The 26,765-nt window shown below is 39.8% G+C and overlaps 1 protein-coding gene across 1 annotated transcript in view; it reads left to right on the top strand.

The window, feature by feature from the left end:
- The first annotated feature begins 1,994 nt into the window (after nucleotides 1-1,994).
- Nucleotides 1,995-26,765, top strand: part of LOC109040860 (zinc finger protein elbow B) — a 34,694-nt gene continuing 9,923 nt past the window's right edge. The window contains 1 exon segment of the mRNA XM_019056949.2: nucleotides 1,995-2,842. Coding sequence (XP_018912494.2) covers nucleotides 2,777-2,842 — 66 coding nt within the window. The 5' untranslated portion in view covers nucleotides 1,995-2,776.

The following is a 26,765-nucleotide window of genomic DNA, read 5'->3' as shown; positions in this document are numbered from 1 at the left end:
AACTTTTCTGCCGAAACTGAGCGATACCTCATTGGCAGCATAGAGCAGAGCATTCCGAGTTGACGCCTCGCGCCATCGCGCCTTCAATTTTGCAGATGTGACACGGACATCCATCAAGCACGAATAGTTGTATCTCTGCGCCGTCATCAGTCGCGTCCTTTCTCTTACTCTACTCCCATATTATATTTGTTTCTGTTTGTCTTTTTTGTAAATGTGCTTCAAGGGTTGCCTAAGCATCACAGCCAATGATAACAGAGGCCTAATCGGGCCTCGTTTTCAACTTTTCTCCCGAATCTGAGTGACGCGTCATTAGTAGCATGAAGCGGAGCATCGCGAGTTCACGCCTCGTGACATCGCGCCTTCAATTTTGCAGACGCAACCCGGACATCCGTCAAGCACGAATAGTTGTATCTCTGCGCCGTCATCAATTTGACGCGTGTTCTTTCCCTGCTCAACATATTTCCATGTTAATTAACTCCGTTTGTCTTACTATTGTGTGCTTCAAGGGCTACATGAGCAACACAGCCGACGATAGGAGAGTTAAAATCAGACTCGTTCTTTATCTTTTCTCCTGAATCTGATGCGACACCTCATTGGCAGCATTGAGCAGGGCATTTCGAGTTCACGCTTCACGCAACTTGTGCCGACTATCTGTAAGGATAAAAACATTTCTATTCTTACTTTTATCACTTTAATACGAGCATGACAGTACAATGACTGAAAAAACAAAGCTTATGTCTTGATCAAAGGAATAAGTAAAGTACATGTATAGCGAGAGTATAGACAATGGTGAAACTCCGAAAATCCATCAGGTCTTTACCGATGCCTCCGCGAATTAAGTTAGGGCCCAAAAGGGCAGCCAGCCTATGAATTCAAATGATTCAGGACTATCTATTATTATAATTGTTTACGATACATCGTTTGTAAAGCACGTATTTGCAAAGTTAGTTTTTGAATACATTTACTCATATTTGAATCAGTGAGAACAAAAACACGCCAACTCCAAAAAATGGAAATAATTAAAGCCCTGCATAGACGATCAAATTCCGATCAAAGTAGACATGCTGATGACTGGTGGTCACCATCTACCATCAAATTTTGATGGGCCGCACTTTTTTGTTCAAAGTAAGATCAGAACGGAGTGCCACCATTCATCATTTCCTGCCACAGGGAACGTTTCTGCCAAGTTTTCATTTTAAAATGACCATATTAATGAGTTTAAGACTGAAGACTCCCGACTTTTTGATGCTACTTTGATCGGAATTGGTTCGGGAATTTGATCGTCTATCGAGGCCTTAAGGCACACAAAAAACTGCACAGTAGGTGAAGAAGATAGTCTCATCAATTTATTTTTGGTGCCAAAAAGCAAGTAATTAAGGACACTTAAAAGTCAAATTGGAACAGATGTGCTAATTTTGATGACCCTTATGAAAATTGACTGTCTTTATTGACAATTGGGCGTTTTTGGGTCATCGAGTTGGTGTGTTTTCGTTATAACTATGATTCAATTGCGGAAGAACGCTCATTTATGAACATTCTTGACCCTATTGGATTTGATATTTGAATCTAAAGATTTCAGTGAAATTTTTTGTACTGGAGGGTTGGCTGCCCTACAGTGCACTGGAAAAAAAAAACACATTGGATCTAGAATCCAGACTCTTAAAAACATCGACAAGAAAAAATACTCTTGATTCAATCGGATTTTTGCTTAAATCAAGAACCAAGGATCTTAATTTAAGCGGATTTCGTTTTGATTTATGCAAAAATCTGATTGAATCAAGAGTATTTTTTCTGGTCAATGTTTTCAAGAGTCTGGACTTTAGATCCAATGTGTGTTTTTTTTTTTTTTTTTTTTTTTTTTTTTTTTTTTTTTTTCCAGTGATGAAGGGAGCTGACCATACCTACTCTCGCTACACAGGTACCCCAGGAATAAGAGGAAGTACTTGTGACAATCTAGCGAAACGACGTAGGTAAAAGAGAGCGAAGACCAACGATACCCATTAAAATTAAAAGGTGCGAACAGGGGCACGCGAAATAAATACGGCGAGCACGGCAGGGATAAAAATAGGAGACTTCAACGAGGAATAAAAAAGAAGGACGGGCAGGAGAGACGGAGCGAGAGAATATAAACCTACGGCGTCGGAGCGCACACCGCGGCGTCATTAATCTTGCTCGTACATTTATCTCATCGCTACCAACATAAGAGCCCAACAGACTTCAGCTTTGAGCTTTCAAGACAGCGGCAATCATCGGATCATTGCGCGTGTTGCACCGACAACGCTGGCGCTATCTAGCGGCGGATCGCTGCCACTAACCTCTGCTCGGGGCGCCCCACGCTAGTAGCTGAAAGACGCTCGACGCGGCGATGATGCCCTCTCCTCGCGGCCGTGTCAAAGTTCGCGCCTCTCCCCGTGCAACCCGTTCGACATGGGCGCCCTCAGTTCAACGTGATACCTCCGCTCTGACGCGCAATTCATGCTCCTAGTTTTTCATCTCCTGGCTCTTATACAGTGTCGCGAAATATTCTACTGACTAGTGCGGTTACAAAAAAAAAATAAAATAAAATAAAAACGGTTTTTTTTTTTTTAAATCGTTTGTTTTGGTGCTCTGATTTTGGAAGTGATTTTTTTGAGAATTGGTGGAAATGTGAACGTATTGGAGTCTTAATTAAGTTTTTCGTTTCTGTGAATACATGATCGATGGATCGGTGAAAATTGTGTTGTTCGCATCCAAATTTGGGAATTTACCGAGGATTACAAGATAGCAATCGACCAAAATGATAACCTCAAGCAATGGGAATCAGTATTTGACTCCGGACTATATGTCACCTTTGCCAACCATGGTGAGTTGTTGTTTTCATTCGGCAGACAGTTGACATTTATCCTGTTGTCTTCGTCATTCTAAAAATGATATTATTTGGTTAAAGTCTACTCTCATCAGCATTGCTTTTGTGCAGCGTCGTTATTAGGAGATACATTTTTTTCTTTAATAAAATATAACGGCATCCTAATAACCCAGGGAAACTTTGGGCGATGTGCAATTGTTTTATTGAGATAATTTTTCCAAAATTCTTTCGGTTTGGGTCCATGTCTACCTAGGCAATCTGAGTGCCTAAAACATAACCTATCCAGGTAAATTATTTCTTTCACGGGTTATATATTTCATTAAAAAGCAATTTTCTCGCGAATGTGTAAATTTTGAAAAGCATAGATACATCGCTGTAACTGAAAACCCACCTCGTTTTCAAAATATGGTCTTTTCAATGCTGAATTTCTAGGGACTCGCCATAAAAATATATACCGGAATGTACTATCTACAAAACATTCGCTGTAACAAAATTAAGAGTTTCAATGAGGTTTTTAAATATAAAGTTATCGTAATGAGATCACAAACGCAATGAAATGCTCTGAAAATGATAAATTCAATTATACCTATCCAGTGGTAGAGACGTCCGCCAATTTTTGTAAAACCCACTCAAATTCTTCCATTCGCTATCGGTGGGCTAACTGGTGACTTCAAATAACAAAAAAAAACCAACAACATGGTAGCACACTAAGTAGGGTGGTAAATTTGGTGTCCTCCTGCTTACAGCCAAAAAAATGCACATCCGCGACAATGACAACATTAAAAAAGTTGCAGTTGTGATGGCCACCTTTTTAGATTTTGACCATTGGACTTTGGTGAAGCAGTCTTTGGTTAGCATTGATTTGCGGTCATGCCACTCGTCCTTCCAGTTATTAAAGTAAAACTGTAAGTTAAACAACATTGGATTCTTCTGTGTATGAAGAGCAATCATCTGTCAGGTTGTGTGCGTCCTTTCGATTAAAGAGCACGTGTCGGTTGCAAGATTGCATGCCTCTTGTACTTACATTGCAGAATTACAGTTTGGTGTGTGAAAAAAAATAAAAAAAGCAAAAAATATTAATTGGCCGGCGAAACTCGAAATTCCACGGGCGCTGGAATTGCAAGAGATTTTGGATCACCACCTTGTGACATTTTATTTGTGTCACCTTTGAAACTTTATCATCATTCATTTTTAGGCATGAACTGCGCTGAAAATTGATCTTTGGATGTCACATCGCTCAACTTTTTGGAAGGGGAGGGGGGGCAACCTCTCTGGGCACTATGGAACAGCCGTATAAGGCAACTTTCAATACCTTGATACCCCCCCCCCCCCGATCCGGTACCCTAACCATTTAAAAATTCCTACAGTTTCGCCCATAATACCAGTCCAACATTGCTTAAAAGAACTATTCATAGTAGTTCTGATCATTTTCCTTAAAAACAGTTTCTTTAAGTGCATTTGGATATTAGTCCCCCTTTCCTCATAATAAGTATCATAATCATAAGTGGTTAGATCATTCGTTGGGAGAATAATGATCAACCTGAATCTTACAACTATCAACGATTCGTCAAAAAATTGTCGGCAACAAAATATTAGCTCGGAGTGTTGGTGGAAAAAAAACGCCTTCAGTGTCAAGTATATGCAACTTGCACGTTTGAGTTAAAGCGGTAAATACTTCAGAGGCTATGAAAACATTCAATGTACTTGTTTAAGTAGAGTGAAGACTGAACAGGTAAAACAAAATCTGCTTTCTTTTGCGCCCCTAATTGATGAGAGGGATACATTTTTGACCTCAACACTTGCTCGGCAAATGTTTTTCAAGAAATCGGCAGAAAATGTTACGATATAAAAGTTCTTATCACAATGACGGATCCTCCAAATCAATATTACTCGATAATAAACCAAAATCACGACTATTTGGACCATGAACCCGATCCATTGCTATTTGGTTACGATGATTTCATCAAATGGGTGATCGTTTTTTATTGAAAAAGAGAACAATCGGGAAAAAGGTCGCTGTCTGCAGCACGCTTAAAACTACAGACACATCAATGTTGGAAACGTTCAATGATCCAGGAAAATTGTTGCATATTTAGACTAACTCCACACAATCCATCATAAATAAAGATAGGTGGGATATTTGCATTCGAAGGACGAGTAGAGGAAAATATGTGTGCAATATTTTACAATGTGACTTACATTTTATGATGAAGAGAATGTGTGCGCTACCCCCTTTTATTTACTCGAGCAGCATTTTAGGCCAGATTGTTGCTGCTTACGATGCAAAACTTACGAAACGTCAAAAAACTAATCATGTTCATGGGTTAATTAAAAATGTATAAAAGTGAATCAATTTTCAAGCATTTCAGATTCGTTTTCTTTGTTTAGAACTTTGTACTTTTGCATTTTTACATTTTACATTTTTACATTAATTATTTTTCGTCTAAATTTGATTACCAGCAACAACTAAATGCCTCGGGCATCCGAATTAATTGGTGAACCTGTATGACATCATACTGCTACAGGGGGAGCCAGGGGAATGGGTGTGCAGCGAGGGGAGGATTTTAGCGCCCACGGATAGAACCTTTCACCTAAAATCAATATGGCGTAAGCCGTACATTATATGTTTACCTTTTGATACCCTTCGCACATCCCAATGCACAAATTTTGCATGTTTCTCTATGATAGAGGGTGACTGAATGGATACTACTGGATACACATCTGATAAAAAGCGATCGGTTGGTACGTCATCATGTTCAGCTTACCTTCAATGATGTAAACAATATTATTGTCTAAAAAAATGTCTGGCCTGCTGTTGAATTTTTATGATTTAAAGACCATCGGAGCGATCATTCCATTGAAAAGTCAAGCTCTCGAATGCATCAAAAATTCAAAAAATTTAGATTGCCACATTTTCTGTAAATTAGGCAACATTTATTTTGATGGAACTTGTTAGGTGGTGAGAAATTGTTGTTGAATATGCTGCTAAACGTACTCACAATATGTCGTGTCAAACTTGAAAACATTCAGGCACTAAAAAAAAATTTCTCCTAAAGGGTACTCTCTCTCTGTAACGAAAATATACGTTGAGTTATACTTAGCTGTGACTTTAATTGACAATGAGCTAGAAAAACTGAAAAAATCAGGGTTTTTCCTGAGATTTAAGGAGGAGCGGGGCAAGGAGAGGATAGTATGGATTACATTATGCAAAAAGGGACCACTATATCTCTGACTCTTTTATAAAAACACCTTTCTGCATAGGGAAAACAATGGTATATATGTTGTTTCTAAAATGAGCCAGAAATAGTGGTTCCTCAATCCAAAATAAGATCCATATGTCCCCTGTAAAAGATATTTCAGGTTCCGAAGAGTGAATGAATCGAGTGAACTTCACATACAATTTTCGGAGATGTCGGGGACCGAGCTTGGCTTCACGGAAACTGTTTTGACCTCCCTGGACCTTATCTGGAATCTCCACTGAAGCTCTGAAATTCCCCAACACTGAAGACGATGGATTCCCAAAATAATTACAAATAAATTCAGCAATTATTAGTTTCTCCGAAATTTTAATAGAGAGTATGCAGCCAGGCACAGTGCAAAGTTCTTACCTCCCCCAGATTTCTCTCCGGAGTTAACGCTGTGCACATCATGCTCCCACGCAAGCATTGAAGGGCTTGGAGGACAAGGCGCATAAGTGCAGTTTTTGACAAAAATTGAAATGTTCACGATTTGAAGTGAAACTAGTTCCAATGCATATTCCGTGAAAAATCAACCCCCAAATTCCAATTTTTAAGCATCGAAAAGTCATTTTGAACTTTCTTACCGCCGTAAGGATCCTTGTAATTTCGGAACTTTAAACATGTATCACTCGAAATAGCAAAAACTGCGCTTATGCACCTTTCCCCCAAGCACCTCGTTTGATAGTTATGACGAGGCAGAGGAAGTTAAGTGATTTTAACAGATAAGCTTTGCAAGTGCAAGACCGTGCGAGTGAACCAGTACTTATGTGCACCTACCAGCTCATTTCAAATAAAAAACTCAAGACCTGGAATCTGACATTCCGATTGTGTGAATCATGCATGAACCACACCCAAAGAGATTTCAGAGCGTCAAAAGAGTATTCAGAGACAATTCATCAATTGCTACCGGTCATTAATTCCGTCTGAAGTGATTTCATGTATAAGGTCCACCGAGCTCTCGAGAATTTGAATAAAACCTATAATCTACTCCTATCGATCGATTAATTCTTGTCATTTTGTCCCGACACCATTAATACGTCAAATCACGCAACGGTCTCTCCATTGAGATCGATTCGATGTCAAAAATTAGAATCCAATGATTCGGTTCTGGAAATGTTTCGACTCCATTTTCTCTAAATTTTTATACTTAGTCGGTTCTCCCCTCGTTACGCAATTTGATAAATTATGATGCATGCGAGCTTGATAAATTGAAGAATCAAAATTCTCTCTGGAGTAGGAGTGCTCCAATTGACAGCTTGTGATATCAGATGTAAAGTATACAACAGAAAAGGACGATGAAAAAATATTTTGACATATTAGTAGTATCCACAAAGTTGACGTAAAATATCTGTCTTCGAAGTATTCGAATTAATCCAAACACATCACCAAAAACACTACCATGGTCCATGGTAGGCACTGGACAAAGCGTTACTGGAGAAAATGAAAGAAAACAATTTTAGAAAAAAAAAAAAAAAAAAAGATAAATCTAGTATCACTGACCCAACTAATCCAGTTGGCGCACAATTCACCGACTGAATTAGTATTGCACTTGAACTAATTGGTGCTGTAATATAACCTTTGCCGTGTCACAAACAGTAATTGATACGTCAAAGGCCTGGCAATGTATATGCAGCTTACTTGTTATTTTGACAAATTACAAAAATTTGCACCGGTATAACGTAGATTTTGTAGGTAATGACCTTAGGATGATCTATGCTAACGCCTTCATTTCTTTGTGATACATAACTCTTTGTCATGCAGTTTGTTAATTACATTGTATGACCTAATCCCAACTGAGGTCACTGATTTTACTACATGATCATACGAGTGTGCCAGTATTTAACATGCATTTACGTGAAAAAGAAAGCGTATATTTCAATTATTTAAGGTGAGATCAGTAGTGTTCTCTTCTTGTTTCTTTAATTGTGAACTTTACTTACCCTCGAATATTTACCACTGGTGCCTCGCAAATCGACGGTGACTGCTGATGACGGATCAAAATTACTAACTTCTACAAAATGCATTGTGTTATGGTATTTTCAAAGCTCATTGTTGAATTTTTTTTTTTGGTTTATAGTATTGTGGTTCAACCTCGGTGCTAGGTGTTCTTCTTCACGGAGAAAAAAACTTCGTGCGTGGGACCCGAAGTTTAGGTCATATGGATCTCTGAGGTTTTCGGATTGAGCATCTGAACACTTTAGGTCCAGCTGCTGAGGTTTGGATCAAACATCTTAAACTTCAGTTCTTACATCTGAGGTACTTCGGTTTTCACATCCGAAAAACTTCGGTTCTAACATCTGAAGTACTTCAGATGTAAGAACTGAAGTTTCAGATGTGTGATCCGAACCTCGACAGCTAGACCTAAAGTGTTCAGATGCTCAATCCGAAAACTTCAGAGATCCATATGACCTAAACTTCGGGTCCCACGCACGAGGTTTTTTCTCAAAGTTGGGTGGTGAAGATTACATACGTCTGCTTCTCACTAAAATGTTGCCTTTTCCAACTTCTTTTGAGATCTCTGCTTGTCATCAGGCATGGCATCGTGACCTTCCGATTGGAGATTTTTCAAATATTTAGCAGCATCCAACTATGATTTGCAAGTCAGCACGAGATCGAAAGATACATTGGTGCCTTAAAATATGTGCGCATACATTAAACCTTTCACAGGCTATAATAGATGATTGATAACATCTGTGCCTCAGAGTTGTGCGTTTCCCTTTCCCTCAACGGCAGGAGTAGAATTTTTTGTTATTATAATCTTCCTCGTTCATTTTAAACGCGAGTCAAAAAATGAGGAATGGTTCCCCCATTCGAGATGAATAACTCATCAAATGTTTCACATGCTCGCCTTATCAGGGAACAAAATCTTGGCGGCGACATGGATTTCTTGGTGTGCAAACTCTAGTCCGAGAGAGGAGTTTTTAATGATGTAACTCAAATTTTAGTTGGTCCATAGAATCTTTTAGCTACAAGTGATGCACCAAATTGCATAATTTAAGCTGCGTCGTAAAGTTGATACGAAATTGATTCCATTCCATCTTGATGTCAATCGTTCAATAACTCAAAGAGCCACTACACTGGAAAAAAAACACACTGGATCTAGAGTCCAGACTCTTGAAAACATTGACAAGAAAAAATACTCTTGGTTCAATCAGATTCAAGCTTAAATCAAAAGGAAATCCGCTCAAGTTAAGAGGCTTGGTTCTTGATTTAAGTAAAAATCCGATTGAATCAAGAGTATTTTTTCTTGTCGATGTTTTTAAGAATCTGGACTCTAGATCCAATGTGTTTTTTTTCCAGTGTAGTCCGAGAGAAGAATTTTTGCTGATGTAACTCAAATTTTAATTGGGCTATAGACTCTTTTAGCTACAAGTGATGCACCAAATTGCACAATTTAAGCTGCGTCGTAAAGTTGATACGAGATTGATCAAATTATTACTTGATGTCAATCGTTCAATAACTCAAAAAGCCACTTTACTTAGTAAGCGGTATCTTTGGGATGAGCTGTGATTTTTTCTAATACTATCTAGTCAGATTTACAGTATTTTGTTGCTCCTCTGACATAAGGGCGTATCTGGCTTTCCGCATAAGCCCCAGGAAGCATAGGTCCATATGGGGAACAGAGCTCACGTGGAAATATAGATACGTCCTTACGTCGGAGGGACGACTATTTATGGTAAACTATGGGCAGATTCCAGAAATAAAACGAAACAACGCAAGTAAGACCCGAGCCCTTGACAGCGACTTATGATTTAATTCATTAGCGCTCAGGCTTTTTTGGTAACATACGTTTAATTTTAATGTGAGCAAAACTGAAAATGCACGTGGTGAAGAGAGGAGAGCCACCTTAAGACACCAAATGACAAGAAATTCGCAACAATCATAAGGAAACCATCGGATCCCTCTTTAAGGGTTGGAACAACGAGAACATAGTAGGACAGAGCTACTGTGCTGAGGAAGAACGCCCTATGAACACTTAGGAGTTGCCAAAACTCCTCCAATATATTGTTCATTTTTAAGGAGAATTATCGATATTTTCCCTGAAATTCCGAGGAACTCAAGGTGATGTTACAAGCAAGCCTCAATGAAAACTTTAAAGAAAAATTAAAGCGAGTCTCCCTGATAATTCGCGTTTTATCAAAGGAAATTTGAGAGCGTGTGAAGGCTCTTACGGCGTTCCTCCTTAGCGCAGCAGAGCAGGACAGAGCGCGAAAATGATGGACGACCTCCGATTAATTCTTTGCGGAACTTCCGTTTTTCAATTTCGAGCACTCATAACTTGCAACTGTCGCTTTTCGCCTTCCCGTCTGGCCCTCGTCTGACCCGCCCCGCCCGCCGCACCCAAATCCCACGATTTATACCCTTAATAAAGGGTTGCGTTCATTCATTGCACAAACGAGCGCTGTTGCGACTTTTCGTACTTTCCCCGATTTTCTGCTGCGGTTTCGCGTGCTTTTTCGCACGATCTGGCATTCGTGACACTGGATTCAAGGCGACACCACCAAAAGAAGGGCTCAACTTCACAGTTTTAATTAAGGTGCTCCGTCTCGCCGCACAGTGGATCGAGTCAATTCGAGAGGTTGGACTTGAACTTTTTTACTGAAACTGCAAATTCTGATGTTTATTTCACCACATTTTGAACTCTAAGGGGTGCTTCTGGTAGAAAATTTTACGAGAAAACCAATGAAACCACTTTGAACACCTCGAAGTTTTGTCTAAACGGAGTTATTAGCGTTTAAAGTTTCCAAATTTTGTCCGACCTCAACCACTGACTTGATCCATTGTGCGCCGGAGAGAAATTGAATCAAGGAGACAGAAGGCTCGTCTGCGGTGGGTGTAAGAGATGTATCGAAGTTTGCCTGGTGAGGCTGTCTCGCGAAAGTACATAAATTGGCGCCTCCCGTAAAATTATGTCCTTCGTTGTAAACGTTAAGTTATTTTTCATTTTCTGGAAGAAAGGTCAAAAATCTTCACCACCCCATTTCAAAGTTTTTGAAAGTTGTTTCCAGCCTTGCAATATTTTAATGCTTCCAAGAAGTATTCCATATTTGATGATTTTTCAACAGTGCAAGCTACTGATCTTGAAGAGTGATCATTTGATTCCTCCTCCAAAAATAATATTTGTCGTATCGATATCAGTAAGTGGAAAAAACACTAAGAAGTGACCCGAACATGTATGTAACTCCGTATGTAACAAGGTGGAGAAATGGTGCTGGGTCCACACCGTTTCGCGGGGAAGACAAAGCCAAGAGGTTCCAAAAATTAAAATTAGAGTCAAAATTAAATTTTTTGAGCCCTAATGCGTGCCAGTGCAAAACTGAGGGGGAAGAGTGTTCAGCTCAGGTAGTTTGCATTGGAATATTAAGTTGGAGTAAATCAGTTAGATATCAGTAAGCTTATACTCGAGAAACCGCTGCAAACATCAGAAACTGGTCTATTTTGGTGATGTTGACTAAAAAAGGGACTTTTTTTAATAATTAGGAGCGCCATACACCATACCAGTTTACGATCAAGTTCCTTTCCTCCAAAATTTTGGAACAAAATGTAGAAACTTTCGGACTAGTGTATAACAGAGAGATGATCACTCATTACTCTTTTGGATACGTACACTAGGTTCATTTGTGCGTCAATATTGGAACATTACTGGTTCAATAAAGAGTTTAACCTTTATTTTCAAAGTGGAAGTTTTTCTTGTAATTTGTATTTTCTTTCGGTTACGAGAAAGATTAAAATGACAACATCCTAGAGCAAGGAAGCGTCTCCGTGTTGACTTAATATTTTGAAAATGTTTGATCAACTGATTAGTTAACCATCGGCTTATTTTCCGTATTGAAAAAGACAAATAGAGTAAGTGATTTTCCTATTTTATGGGCTACTGACAGTCTAAGATCCTTGTATCTTAAGTCAAGGTATAATTATCTTAAATCATCGAGATCGGTTTTTTATGGCATGTATGCTGACTCTGAACACCTGTTCCCATGAAGAGGATCTGATGTAAATTACAATCCGGTCCGTGCCGAAGTGAATTTCAACTGCTTAATCTGTGACCCTGTGGTAAATCATTCAGATTAATATCTCTGTAACTCCGTAACTTATTCGGAGGTATGTATTTCTTAAATCAGACAAGAGTGAAAGCAAGGAATGGATTCCTGAGACATATCTAGAATTTTTCCTTAACAATTTGAACAGAACGGAACAACTTAATTTCATAGTTGACACATTTTATTCTTTATCCTTCTTTTTTCTCTCAAAGGGAACATAACTGCAGATAAAAAAATAGGTCCTGTTATATTGGCTCAGATGCTCAAAATTAGTAAGATCATCATAACAGTAGACAAACCGTTGGATCTATCATCATTAAATTGTCATAATTATTGTTAGGCCTAAAGTACGTTCTATTTGAAAAAATTCCATATCGACGGTGAAAGTCGGCAATCACATAACTCGTTTGCGGTGTCTGAAAATCTCCGCCTCTACGTCATTTTTTTAAAGGAGAACAAATTGATATTATTTCTTGAAGTTTTTGCAGAAGTTTCTTCGCATTGAGAAGAAAAATCATGACAGTTTTAAAGAATTGCCGTTGAGTAGTTTTCCATTTAAAAAATAAAGTATGACGGGAAGTCTGCGACGTCGCAAACCGAGTTATGTGATTGCCGACTTTCACCGTCGATACATTGTCATAATATTCTCCCCCAAAATGTAACCAAATCATAATATATGTCGCTACAAATGGCCACATGCATTTGAGAAAACGTTGCAACACAAGGACATAATTTCTTCTTTTTTGACAGTCGTGCCAAAAAAACAAAATCCCCAGTTTTCATACGCATTGCTGTGAAAATTGATTATGGCTCACAGTAAAACACCACCACTTCATTAGTACTACCTTGAAACCATCACACTGTATGAGCGTCACTATACAGCCATGTAACGAGTCTTTATATTTGTAATTTGCGGAATACTTACCTAAATGTTGTCAGAGTTGATCCTGAAGTTTAATGACTATGATTTATGATGATTTCGCGGCGTCACCACAATCGATTGACGCTCAGAGGTCGAGTATTAATATTTTTAGTGTGGATAATGAGTAATTTTAATGGAACTTTCCATTTTGGGATTTTATACATATTTAGATGGTAAATAACTGCTTCGCAAAGTACGAATTTCCTCGTATAAAGTTGAATTTCTATTGATGAGGCTAGAATTGACATCCCAAATCAAATCAAGCAAACTCAGCATGTTGCAGTTGCTTTGAAAGACTCTTAAACTCATATTTGCCATTGATTCAAAACATCTTACATTTTTTTTGTGAAGAGACAAGGAAAAAATATAAACCGAAATATAGTACCTACACTTTTTTTTCTTTTTTCGCCCCATGTGAATTTTCGGTTTTCACCTTAAAACTTAAAACACTTTGGTGTTTTAAGGAAAAAGAAACGTAAACTGAAATCTGGCACCGGGAATTGGCAAACATAAACATGTTTTTGTATCATACATTTACGTACATTTTTTTTTCATTTTCCTCTATTTGCTTACAGAAATATCAGTGTAAATATTTAATTAGACCACAATTTGCTAAAAAATACCTCTCTTATGCTATTTCTGAAGTTAGCTAGAAGTTGGGGTTCTTTGCAGAATAAAGTCCATGTAGCCACGTTTAAGACACTTAATTTTACTCATTTTCAGTCAGAAAGTTTTTCTAGATTGTTGTTTAAAAATTAGATCAAATTTTAAACCCCTTAAAAATACCCTTGTTTAAAATGAACACGGTAACTAGTATGACTCCGACATTCTAATGAGTTAAGAAACCGTATTTCCCGTAGGCGGGTCAAAGGGGGGGGGACCATAGGGGGCGTAGTGGGTTTACGCCTCCCCCTTCCCGTTCGCCCAGACAAAGGAGGAAGAAACAGGGAAGAAAGAAAGAAGGAAAGAAGGAAGGGACGTAGGAAAGAAGAAGGATGAAAACGTATTGGTAATTATTCGTGACGAAATGGATTTAAACGGTATATATGAGATGCTTTAAAATTTTGAAAATTTCCTGATGAAAGCCTCTCGGGCCCCTTCTTCCCCCGTCTGGAATATCTGAATCCGCCTACGTTACCACCTTAATATTCCCAAAATCTGACTTGCAAACTTTCAAAGCTCTCTTTGAAATTATGTGTCAATGTTTTTCTTTACAGTTTTATATCCCTATTAGCTTTTGCTGTCTCCTTATTTTCCCTCGCTTCCTCTTCTTCATCTTCTCCCGAAAAGCTACTACGACTCTCATTGTTTGTCCACTCGTACGACCATTGCTTCACCGAAGGGGTAATCGTGACTGACTTGATGATAATTGTTCAGTGGGAGTTGAATTCTGATGAGCAGTGCATGATCCTCCCCCGCACTCGGGCGTTTGAACATTTCCCGGACTGAAATGGCACAGTAAGCCAGGATGTAACTTAGTTGAATAGGTTTCAATCGCGTTGCTGCCTTGTCGTGTCGAATAAAACTCGCGAAGCTGCGCGAACCGTCATTTCAAATCAGACTAGAACAAAGTATTTGTCCTTTTTTGGACATTCAACCATCAGTACATAAACACGTGCACTGGAGGAAAAAAACTTACTGGATCTAGAGTTCAGACTCTTAAAAACAGCGACAAGAAAAAATACTCTTGATTCAATCAGATTTAAGCTTAAATCAAGAACCAATCTTCTTAATTTGAGCGATTTTCCTTTTGATTTAAGCTTAAATCTGATTGAATCAAGAGTCCTTTTTCTTGTCAATGTTTTCAAGAGTCTGGACTCTAGATCCAATGCGTTTTTTTTCCCAGTGTGCGCTAAGGTTAAAATTAAACCAAAACTTTAGGTACCATACTTGCTTGATCTCGAGAAAAATAATGCGATGATATAATTTTTTGTAGTCGTAAGCTAGTACCATGCGATGTCAATACCATTTTGACTCAGCAAATTTTGACAATTTGCGGTAAGTCAACGATCAAAGCTTTCCTTTTGTCTTGGAATAGACATTAAATGAGTGCAACGGGCCACCAGACTATGAGTTGAAGTACCATGTTATTACTACGAGACTGATAGAGACCCTCCGAATCTAGACTGGGAACTCTGGAATGAAGGGGTCTTTTGCAAAACCTCCGACGTTTATCAACCATTGCAGTTGTTGCCAGCTTTGCCATACACTGGAAAAAAAACACATTGAATCTAGAGCCCAGACTCTTGAAAACATTGACAAGAAAAAGGACTCTTGATTCAATCAGATTTAAGTTTAAATCAAAAGGAAATCCGCTCAAATTAAGAGGCTTGGTTCTTAATTTAAGCTTAAATCTGATTGAATCAAGAGTATTTTTTCTTGTCGATGATTTTAAGAGTCTGGACTCCAGATCCAATTTAATTTTTCTTTTCCAGTGTAGGAGAGGTCTAGGTTGAAAATTTTCATACGAGTTTAATGCACAAAATTTGTTCCGAATCTGAGTAAAACCACCTAACGAACGATATAATCTGTGTAAAAGTCAGGTGATAAAAATAAATGACACCTCATTCTATGTGGGTTTGAAACATCTGCGTTCAAAATCCACCATTTTTTTTCAACCTAAAAACTTCATGAAGCCTAAGGCATTGTCGGCACGAGCGCAGTTGGCGCGGAGCTATGGGCGAACTTATTCCAGAAACTCATGATGACGTATTGTTAGCTGTAACTTAGTCCGCAAAACCCCAGTTCGTGGAACTAGTTCGCCCAAACTGTGCTCTTGTGGACAATGCCTAGGATGTCTGAGCCAATCAGGATATTGGCCTTTTCGTGCCCATGTATAGTCTCTTTTTTACATACGTGGAGTCATTTCATAGTGAACGATGAGACAAAATGAATCAATTCTTATTTGGCTCCTGTATGCCAGGATTCCTTGGTGTCCACACGGTGTCACAGCGGTCACAAGTGTTACAGTTCCACCGGTTACGAAGCTTATAAATCGGAGCAAATCGTTGTTCCTTAGAATCTCAGATCCAAAATTAATTCATTCCCTAGAGGGTTAGTCAATGGTAACATAAGAACACAAATATTGTTATCGGTGCGTATGTGGTTCTGTGCACTGAAAAAAATAGTTCTGTTCACAGAGCTCCTGCACTTCTTTTGTAACAGTCACAGAAGCTTCCGTTATGAGGACAGAGTACTCTGTTCCCACGACCGAAGTTCTGTTCTCAGAACAGAAAAATTCTGTAAGTGTAACAAAGAAACTGCAGAAGCCCTGTGAACAGAAGGTTCTGTCGTCAGCACCATCTTTTTTTTTCTATGTGACTGACGTCCTAGAAGAGTTACAAGTAGAGGAGTGGGAGGGCTAAAAAAATCCGAATGTCAGCGATATCATAGTATAGATAGCACCTTTGAGAGCCTTCATTTTTAGGAACGAAGCTGAAAAGCGATGATGTGTGAAAATGGCAACGATGCTAGTTTAATTCATTTGAAAGGCAAATCGAGTGGAAACAGAAGAAAAGTTGGCGGAGTATCCCCACGGCTCCAACGTGAATCGTCCATTACATCCACCGAAAATATGCCGAGATTGTATCGCTCGTGCTCAAGTGCTCGGATGCTCGGAGGGGGTCAAGAGTCAAACTGCGATCGAAAACAACACTTACAACGTGGCATTTTTTACCGCGGCAATATATCGCGCTTCCTTCTCTCGTGTAATGGTAACGGATTACGAGCTTCCAACTGACTCGAGTGGGATGCAGTCGCACACACGGCCACGTCACCAAATCTCAACCACACTGAAAAAAAATATGGTAGATTTGAACATACTCTGACACAGTGATCTGAGTGTGGTAATACACGCACCAGACTCTATGGTAGCATTTACCATATTATGGTGTCACCAGAGTTCTGGCGAATATTATTATAGGATATAATTAGAAGTAATTCTGGTTATTTTCACCAGATACACTGAAAAAAATAGTTCTGTTCATAGGGCTCCTGCCCTTCTTTTGTAACAGTCACGGAAGCTTACGTTATGAGGACAGAGTACACTGTTCCCAGGACCGAAGTTCTGTTCTCACAACAAAAAAATTCTGTAAGTGTAACAAAAAATTTGCAGAACCCTGTGAACAAAAAGTTCTGTCGTCAGCACCATTTGTTTTTTTCTGTGTAGTATCACTGTGTAGAAAAATCAAGTAGGCTTATACTAGATGTTACCATACTTTTTCAGTGGCAAGGATTTTCAACATTCAGCCATGTCTACGTTTTCGCATGAAACTGCATCTGAACGTCAATGCGGTTATAAGAATATCTGGAAAAACTGCTTGGGGGTTAGAGGATATCCGCAAAGGCATGCGAATGATCGGAGGAACTATCCTCGGAAAAGTCTGATTAATGAACTCTTAAGAGGTTAAAATTTAAACAAATTCAGATCACGTGCTTGTATATTTAAATGCTGTAATTAAGGTAAACTGACAGATTTTATCGTTTTCAACTTGTTCCTGTCGTTAATAATGGAAACAGAGCCTGAGAGAAGACTATCGTTGTTGCCGGCGTCGAGATACAACTATTCGTACTTGATGGATGTCCGTGTTGCATCTGGAAAATTGAAGGCGCGATGACGCGAGGCGTGAACTCGCAATGCTCCATTCTATGCTGCGATTGAGGTTGCGCTAAGATTGGAAAAAAAAATGTAAGGAAAGGTCAATTAAGGTAGTCATAGAGAGTCTGGATAATCGTCACAGTGGCGAGGCGTATGATCGGTTATCGATATTTCCCTATTTGAAGTTATGGTAAAGAATCGATTATTAAGGTGTTCGTTGCGAGCATCATGTCTATCGATCCTTAGCCATAGGTGTGAGTGGCAGATCAATGGATATATCGCAGAGCACGCCACGCCACTGAATTGTCAGTATTTTTCTTCAGCACATTTGATTCAATGACTCCAAAGCAACATGTAAGGAGGAGGACGATGGCTTCAGCCGGGACCCTTAATGACCCTGCCGGAGAAAGCACGCCGAATGGGGGCAGGAAAAAGGGCTCGTCGGGATTACCAGCTGGGACAGCTTAATTCGTAATGGTGGAAATGAAGAGAGGATATCCGCCAGCGTTTACGAGAAGACAACCCGAGTGTGACTTTTTGAGCCACGGTTCCACGGACGGCACGCGACGAGGAATTGACCGCGCATGGCAATCGCGAGAACACACTGGAAAAAAAACACATTGGATCTAGAGTCCAGACTCTTAAAAACGTCAACAAGAAAAAATACTCTTAATTCAATCAGAATCTAGCTTAAATCAAGAACCAAGCCTCTTAATTTAAGCGGATTTCGTTCTGATTCAAGCAAAAATCTGATTGAATCAAGAGTATTTTTTAATGTCAATGTTTTCAAGAGTCTGGACTCGAGATCCAATGTGTTTTTTTTTCCAGTGCAGGTGTTAATGATTTTAAGACTGTTCGTTGCCACAGAGCCACCCCTTGAGAGAATAGACCCAGACGGATGCTCGATTCCGAAGGAAAAATTGTATTAAATGAATCCCTCGTTCCTCACAATTTTCTCATGATTAATAATCCAAAAGACTCATAGAAATTGTTTGGATCATTCAACATCGACGAATTTCAGATTAGACTTCATAAAAGGTCCTAATTATTTTATGTCTGGGTAGTTAGCAGTATGAGCTATTTTTGCATGAATGCGTGGTTTTGGACAAACAACAAACAATTTCAAGGCTAGATATTTGCAGAGAGGAGGTTTCATCGTACTCAAAGTAGCTGAAAGCGCAGCTGTTTTGTGAAACAATGTGGACTATTCCCGCTATTTTGTCGCTCCCCTGACATAAGGGCGTACCTCAATTTCCACCTGAGCCCTCTTTTGCTTATAAATACATGATTTCTGGAGCTCATGTGGAAATTGAGATACGCCCTTACGTCAGAGGAGCAGTGGCGTGGCGAGCTTTGCGATATATCGATTGTTATGCCATTTAAACCTATGGAAAAGGATGTGTTCGCAGCGAACACCTTAATAATCGATTTTTTACCACAGGTTTAAATGACATAACAATCGATACATCGCAAGTCATAGGAGTGACAATGTCTGAAAGGACGTCAATTTTTCTGCACTTACTGCTTTCTCATTATGATCGGATTTAAAAAAAAAAAAAAAAAAAAAAAAAAAAAAAAAAAAAAAATTAAAAGATTTTTTTCTAGACTAATCAAAGAGTTCATCTAGGTAAGATTTATTTAGTTTTAAAGGATACTCGACTTCCAAAATTTTGTCGTTACCACTCTCTTCGATAAGGGCTGGAGTCACGTCCGAAGTGGTGGCTGTTTAGCCAGGTGTTGCCATCGATTACCTCATCGATGCGCAACACTTAACTAAACAGCCACACTGGAAAAAAACACATTGGATCTAAAGTCCAGACTCTTGAAAACATTGACAAGAAAAAGGACTCTTGATTCAATCAGATTTAAGCTTAAATCAAAAGGAAATCCGCTCAAATTAAGAGGCTTGGTTCTTGTCGATGTTTTTAAGAGTCTGGACTCTAGATCCAATGTGTTTTTTTTTCCAGTGCACCACTTTGAACGTGTGCCCAGCCCTATAGGCAGAATTGAAATCAATACACTCGACGGCGCGACCAACGTTCGCGTCGCGGAGTGTCTGTGGAGCCGCGGCTTCCTCAAAACGCAGCGGCGACGTAGCCGGGGCTCGGAGACAGCGGGCCATGCGGCTTTGATTAAAAATGAAATAATTACGCGGAGGCCGAATAAAACACGGGAGTAATTTGCGTTACACAAGACGGAGATAATTTTCGGCGGGAAATAAATACTCGTGACTCGCCGCTAACAACGCCTATTAAACGGAATGGAGTCGCGAGTTAAAAGCCAAGAGACTTTTATTGCTTGCGAGCGGCATTAATTTCACAGCCCCGACATAAAAAGACGCGCGGCGCAGCGTCGAGGAGCCTCGTAATGGGGGCCGGCCTCCATATTGGTTCCTTCTCTGATATATTTCTTCATTTCGGGCACCATTGAAAATTGTCCTAACAACCTAAAAATTGTAATAAACGAGCCGGCCGCCCGCTCGCGTCATCCACTAAGCCCCCAACGACGCGCTTCCGCTCGGAGGGGCCAGAAATTCGACACCGCTTTCTCGTGTGTGTGTGTTAGGACACTAGAAAGTGCAACGCGAAAATCGGACTTCGTTTCTTGGTCTTTACTGTTTCTTTAATATTTTTGTCCCCCCCCCCTCCCACACGCACAAATACACAACCCTGTGCGACAATCGGACAAGGAAGTGCAACGCGAAAATCGGACTTTGTTTCTTAGTCGTTTTGGTCAAACAGGATATTTTATGGACAGGCGGGTCACACGAAGGCCAAAAAGTACACACTAGTCTGAAACACACACATTTTTACTGTGTCTTTCATATTTTTGACCCCCCCCCCCCTTACACACACACAAATACACAACCCTGTTCGACAAGGAAGTGCAACGCGAAAATCGGACTTTGTTTCTTGGTCGTCATGGTCAAACAGGATATTTTACGGACAGGCGGGTCACACGGAGGCCAAAAAGTACACACTAGTCTGAAACACACACATTTTTACTGTTTCTTTCATATTTTTGTCCCCCCCCCCCCTCCCACACACACAAACACACAACCTTGTGTGACAATGGTTGTGGGACAATCGGATTTGTATGTTTTTAGAAAACTAAACCTAACTTAACCAACCTTACATAACCTAATGTATCACCTAAATGGACGTATTTTTGCTAAAAGGAACTATCCTACACACAAACCCTATGCACATAGTTCTTTTTAGCATAATACATCCAAATAGCCTAACCTGACCTAATTTAACCCAACTTAACCTAACCGAACATTCTTAGGGCCATATAAATGCCTTTTTCTGACACATTTTTGAGTGTGGGGTGGCTTCACAACCCGAAGCAGAAACGTGTGCAGAGTTCCCACAACCATAGGTCATACGATTCAACATTATTGTCTGTATCTTGAATCATGGACGTTATTTTTCAATATCACTGCGTTGTATTTCACTGCTTAATTCTAAAACTAAAAATTTGCAATACATATGGTCATGAGCTCCTATCTTCACAATGTAAGATTTAGTGATGCTAAGGTACTTTTCTCAGGTCCTTATGGATGGATTTTCGAAAAACCTGGTCGCAGTTATTTGTTAAAAATTTTACTAGCTTCAGGCAAGTTTGAAAATTTGAAAAATTGAATGCTTTATGAATCTTGGACAACAATTTTAAAAAAATTTATGGGGTATCTAACTTTCTTATATTTTTTAAGAGTAATTAGAGAAAACCTTCTTGTTTGCAGTCAAAGAAAAAAGTTAAGAAGAAGAAAAATTAGGAAAAACCTATTCTGTTTTTGATATGCGTAAGAGTGGAATCAGTGTGTCAGGTTGCATTACCTCGTGCGTTACGAATCCATACGTGTCTGAATGTCTGATGAAAGAATTTACATTCATAAAATGAGAAAAATTATAATTTTCCATCAAAGTTTAATGATCAAATTAAGCCATACATTTCAAAATCCTAAGGAAATCTGGCTCATTTGGAGGTTTTTGCCTGCCAAAAGCCGCAAGTCAAACAAGAATAAACGTTCGGAGAGTCTGAGAGCTTATACACATGATGTCACTTCCATTTCTGCAAAATTTACTTTTGTCCTGTTTTACACACGTCTTCCTAGTCAATTGATAATTCCTGTATGAACCAGTTGATGCAAAAAATTGCCGTTACGACATTAAGTTTGTATTGTGAAAGTGAATTAAGCTTTCCGGAACACTGGCTTTTTTTTCAATTCAAAGGTGCAGAAAGCACAGATGTGGCGAAAAAATATACAAAAACAGAACTTATAAAATCGAAAATTTCCAGATGTGTGCGTGTATCTGAGGTATCTAAGTGCGCAGCTGTTGTAAAGGAAGTGCCTGAATGTGTTTTGCAGATACTAAAAATGTCTAGTACATGAGATTCTCGTCAACCCGTATCGACCCTGCATCAAAAGCCGTCCGATCCTTTCAAAACAAGTCTTGCTGACGCAAACACGATTCTATATGATCCCATTTTTCATCTCATCGACGAGGCTTCTCCTCTGACGCAAGGGCGTAAGCTACTCTCAATGCAAGCCTCGAAAAGCGAGGGGCTATACGGACAATTAGACTCATCTCGATGTGCAGATACGTCTTTAAGTCAGTGGAGCGACGAAGCGTTCGTTTTTAAAAGCGACGAGCACGTTCGGGTCGTCGAGTGGTAACGAAAAAAAGTGTGCGCACGGCCGGATAGTTCCGACGAAAAAAAGGCGTCGAAATTAATTGTGGTCCTTTGTCACGGGTAACGACTCGGCGCTTAATTTTCAACGATTTGTCAGCACAAATAGGCCGGAAAGTCAAAATGTAAACATTCACGGTTCATCGCGAGGTGGTTGCGACGGACGTGTAACCCCTCTCCCCCACCCCACCCTCGGATTCTGAGCTGGGGACTCAGGAAGGAAGACAACTCTGCGATTCATGATGGGACATATCCTCGTCGGAGGGTGAGGCAGATGAAAGGGGGTGAAGGGACGGGAACGCAGAGTTGTCGCTGTTATCCTTCACGAACGCCGACACACTCGCTCTTGAATTTAGGAAATCGAAGCTTAAATTATTTCGAAAATCGGTCATTTTCAGCAAGATTCAAACGCCTCACTGCAAAAAAAAAAAAAAAAAAAAAAAAAAAAAAAAAAAAAAAAAAAAAAATTGGATCTAGAGTCCAGACTCTTGAAAACATTGAAAAGAAAAAGGACTCAACTTGACTCAATCAGATTTAAGCTGAAAACAAGAACCAAGCCTCTTAATTTAAGTGGATTTCCTTTTGATTTAAGCTTAAATCTGATTGAATCAAGAGTCCTTTTTCTTGTCAATGTTTTAAGAGTCTGAACTCTAGATCCAATGTGTTTTTTTCCAGTGCTGAAAGTTGAAAATTCCAGTATCATCATAAATTACCTAATTCGAGTATTTGTTATTGTTTGGACTGTTATGCATTTTTGTCCCGAAATGATGAGCCTAAAAATAGGTTTCTTTCATTTTAACCTTTATCTTAAAAAGGAGACAACTGCAATTTTTTTCTCTCTCATTTTCTGGTTCACATTGTAGGACTATTTCGGAAGTGACCACGATTTGATTTTGAATTCTCTGTTATAAAGTTTATTTTTCTGAGCTCTAAGACTTAGAACGAGTCGATTAAAACCGATTTTACAGCTTTCCTCGTATTTGCTGGAGCATTTTTGAGAAGGACCGCTTCAAAGAACAATTGTTAAAAGAAATGAATTACCGTCATTCTACATTATGAATGGAACGATAGCTTTGCTGAAGGTAATTATGTCCGAGGAAAATGAATGGCACGAGGCACGCGTTAGTACGAAGCATGCATCCTAATTTCTAAAGATACAACTATATCAACTCCTAGGATGCGTTTTTGACTAACCGCTTAAATGAAGGCTGATTGCTGTTCGTTGATCGCTTTGAAGAATGGCCTGCATGTCCCGCGGCAATGCGCGTCTTTTGCTCACATTTTAATAATTGAACGAAGAAATCCTGCTCAATTATGTTTAGTTTAAGTAAAATAAGAAAAATTTAACTAGAAAGTCAACCAAAAAGATTTACAATCATAAGGTACCTAAAATGTTAATAAATGACAATTTTTCCCACCTTTTACCGAAGAAAATTCGTAAAAACGCGAATCAGAACAACCAATCGTCGCCGTGATTTGAACGTGGGCAAGAAAGGAGAAACGATGACGTCTCGCTTCAAACTTTGGCAACTCGGGGCGAGATGGTGCGTGAGTTATTTCTGTGTTGTCTGTCGGCTGTCACACGCAGGGAGCCTCTTAAAATTACCGCGACTCAACCGACTCCGACCACCAGCTCGCCCTGCCCCCCCCCCCTCCCACCCGCTCACCGGCTCCATCCCGACCGCCGCAAACCCTTTCAGCGGGATGCGCCCTGCCTCCTGCTCCCGCTAACCACTGAATTAAATGCATCCATATTTCAAACTTAACCTCTCCCCGCTCTAATTTGTTTTAATCTGGTCAAAGTCGCGTCACTTTAATCATTTTATCAAAGGGACGCAGCGGCGGAGGGGAGTGTCACCCTGACGTCCTTATCTGATCGGACTTGTTGAACCCGGACCCGCGGGAAGGGCCGAGGGCTGATTGGTCTCGACACGGCCCCACCTGCGGACCGATTATTGGAATTGATGGACAAAGCTATAGACAAAGACGACCCACTTTCAATAAAGCGATCCTGTCCTCGTAAACAGGCGGTTGCAACGGATAAAGGGGGTAAGTAATAGACTAACTAACGACAACCCGTGAGAGACCCCACAGTCCATCATTTTTCCCCTTATGACAACTGCCCGTTCTAACCAATAGGATCGCTCCGTGTTCCCTATGTCTTCTTTGTCCATCGCTTTATCTATCAATTTTAATGATCAGCTCACCGGTCGCCGCTAATACAAGAAGCGGGATGTTTTTGAGACCCTGCAATAACAATCTAAGCAATATAATTGGATGAGATAAAAGATGAATTTGGAGCCTAACGTTGCTGTTCGCCTATTGGCGATTGATGAGCCATTTTAGGTTCAACTTGTTGAGGATCCAAGCGAGTAAAAGTAACGAAATCATGACTAATAAATGCTGGAATGAGCACTTTACTAGGCGAGTTTTTATAAATTAGGTTCGGATCGCAAACAAATTGCTCAACTGATTGCATAGTCATCATTAAGGGAATCTGAGCGTTAACTTCTGAGAGTAACTTTTACACCTTATAAAAGATAACAGGGTGGGATTTTTAAAATATATGGACGTATGTATGCTGAAAAGAACTAAGTGTATAGGTTTTGCGTGCAACATAGTTCCTTTTGGCATAAATGCGCTCATATTACCTTTGGCTATAACCGTTTAAACCGCTCTTTGCCCCATCGGCTGCTTATGAAATCATTAACCTCACGATTCGTGTATCGATTAATCTTTGCAGCATAATCCTTTGTGTTCTTCGCACAAATTGCACATTTTGACCAATTAATGAATGGTTTTACATGCAGAAAAACATACCTTCAAAGCTATAAAATCCGTCAATTTTTCGATCAACCACAGATTTGAAATCAGGACTCTTAGAGTATAGTCTCAGGGATCATTCTTTAAAAAAATAGCTCTCTTTAGCATGAATATACGTCCGTTTTTCCTCTGGATCCTCGGTAATCTCAGCCTCTCTCTAGATTCGTCAGCACTGAGAAATGTACTTTTCGAGGCTTATAGAGTGGGGGAGCTTTCGTTGAATCTGGCAATGGGGGTGAGGGGCATCTGGGTGCAATATCTGTCGAGGTAAGTTTACTGCTCGGGGCGCGCTTGCGGAGACCGGCGAGTTGCCGCCGCACCGTCTGATACCGATCGCCAAGCGCGCAAGATTGAGACAAGCAACGATGGTGACTGGTGCGCCAACGTCGTAACTTCTGGCCAAACGCTGCAGTTTCCACCTCCACGTTGCCTCGTTTACACAAAAAATACTCTCTCTGCAGGTTCTTCCAAAAATGAACGACCTAAGTCATAACTTAGTAGAGTACCTATACAGCATAGAGAAAAAAAAGGAGGTGTTTGCATCTTGAGGTTTGTTTACCCTATGACGTAGGTCGGTACAACCTGGCCAGCGAAATCCGGAATTCAAAGTATGAAAAACGGACCATAATGTCCCTTTTTTTGCTTGAATCAACTCATTATATAGTTTCAAGCACTTTTTATAGAATGACTTTTTTCCAGAAATTACTCCATTTCCAAGAAAATCGATGATAAACGTCGCTGTACCGACCAACGTCATCAAAAAAATTCCAAGATGCCCGGAATGCAAACACCTTTTTTTCTCTATGCCTATGCAGGGCGAGTACGGGCATGTCGGTAATTTTGAGGTTAGATCATGGAGATTTTATACTCTGTCTGGAGATTCTTTCAAAAATGAACGGCCTAAGTGATAACTTAGAGTAGACCACTATATAGGGAGACTGCGGACATGTCGGTAATATTGAGGTTACATCATGGAGATTTTAGGGCCCAAAAAGGTAGCCAACCTATGAATTCAAATTATCCAGGACGATTTATTGTTAAAATTCTGACGGAAATATTCATACTAGATCACGAAGCAGGGTGTCAATTCAAGAACTACAGGACATGATTTCTTATCAAAAATGTTTGCAAGATACCGTTAACCTACCAAACATAACCAAAATTAACACTTATGAGAGAGGTAAGTGCGTATTGTTCGCCCTGGAGTTCCAACCTCCGGCTCGCGGAAAAAAAATCCAGAATGGATCACTAGACAAGGTACGAATTTAAGCATTCCGGTACATGTTTCTTAACCAAAATTTCACGTAGAACACGATTCGCGCAACGAAAATTACTGAAACCAACTCCTAACGAAGATATTAACCTTTTCATTTCCAATGGTTACGAGGAATTTGAACTGCCCGCTCACAAGAAACTCAAAGCTCTACGTGAGTCAAATCGCGCACGACAACGGTCTCAGCAAGTTTCTTAATCGAGCAATATTCATTTCCCACCCTGTGTTGTTCGAACTATAGGCAATTTGCTATAGCTGAGCCAAAGCGTCAAGATTGAGGTTGCCAGATTTTTACATCGCGCAGAGACTGTCATGATAACGTTTAGCGCG

This window comes from Bemisia tabaci, chromosome 5 (genome assembly GCF_918797505.1).
Source record: "Bemisia tabaci chromosome 5, PGI_BMITA_v3".
NCBI classification, from domain to species: domain Eukaryota; kingdom Metazoa; phylum Arthropoda; class Insecta; order Hemiptera; family Aleyrodidae; genus Bemisia; species Bemisia tabaci.
This window is presented reverse-complemented; position numbering and strand designations above follow the sequence as displayed.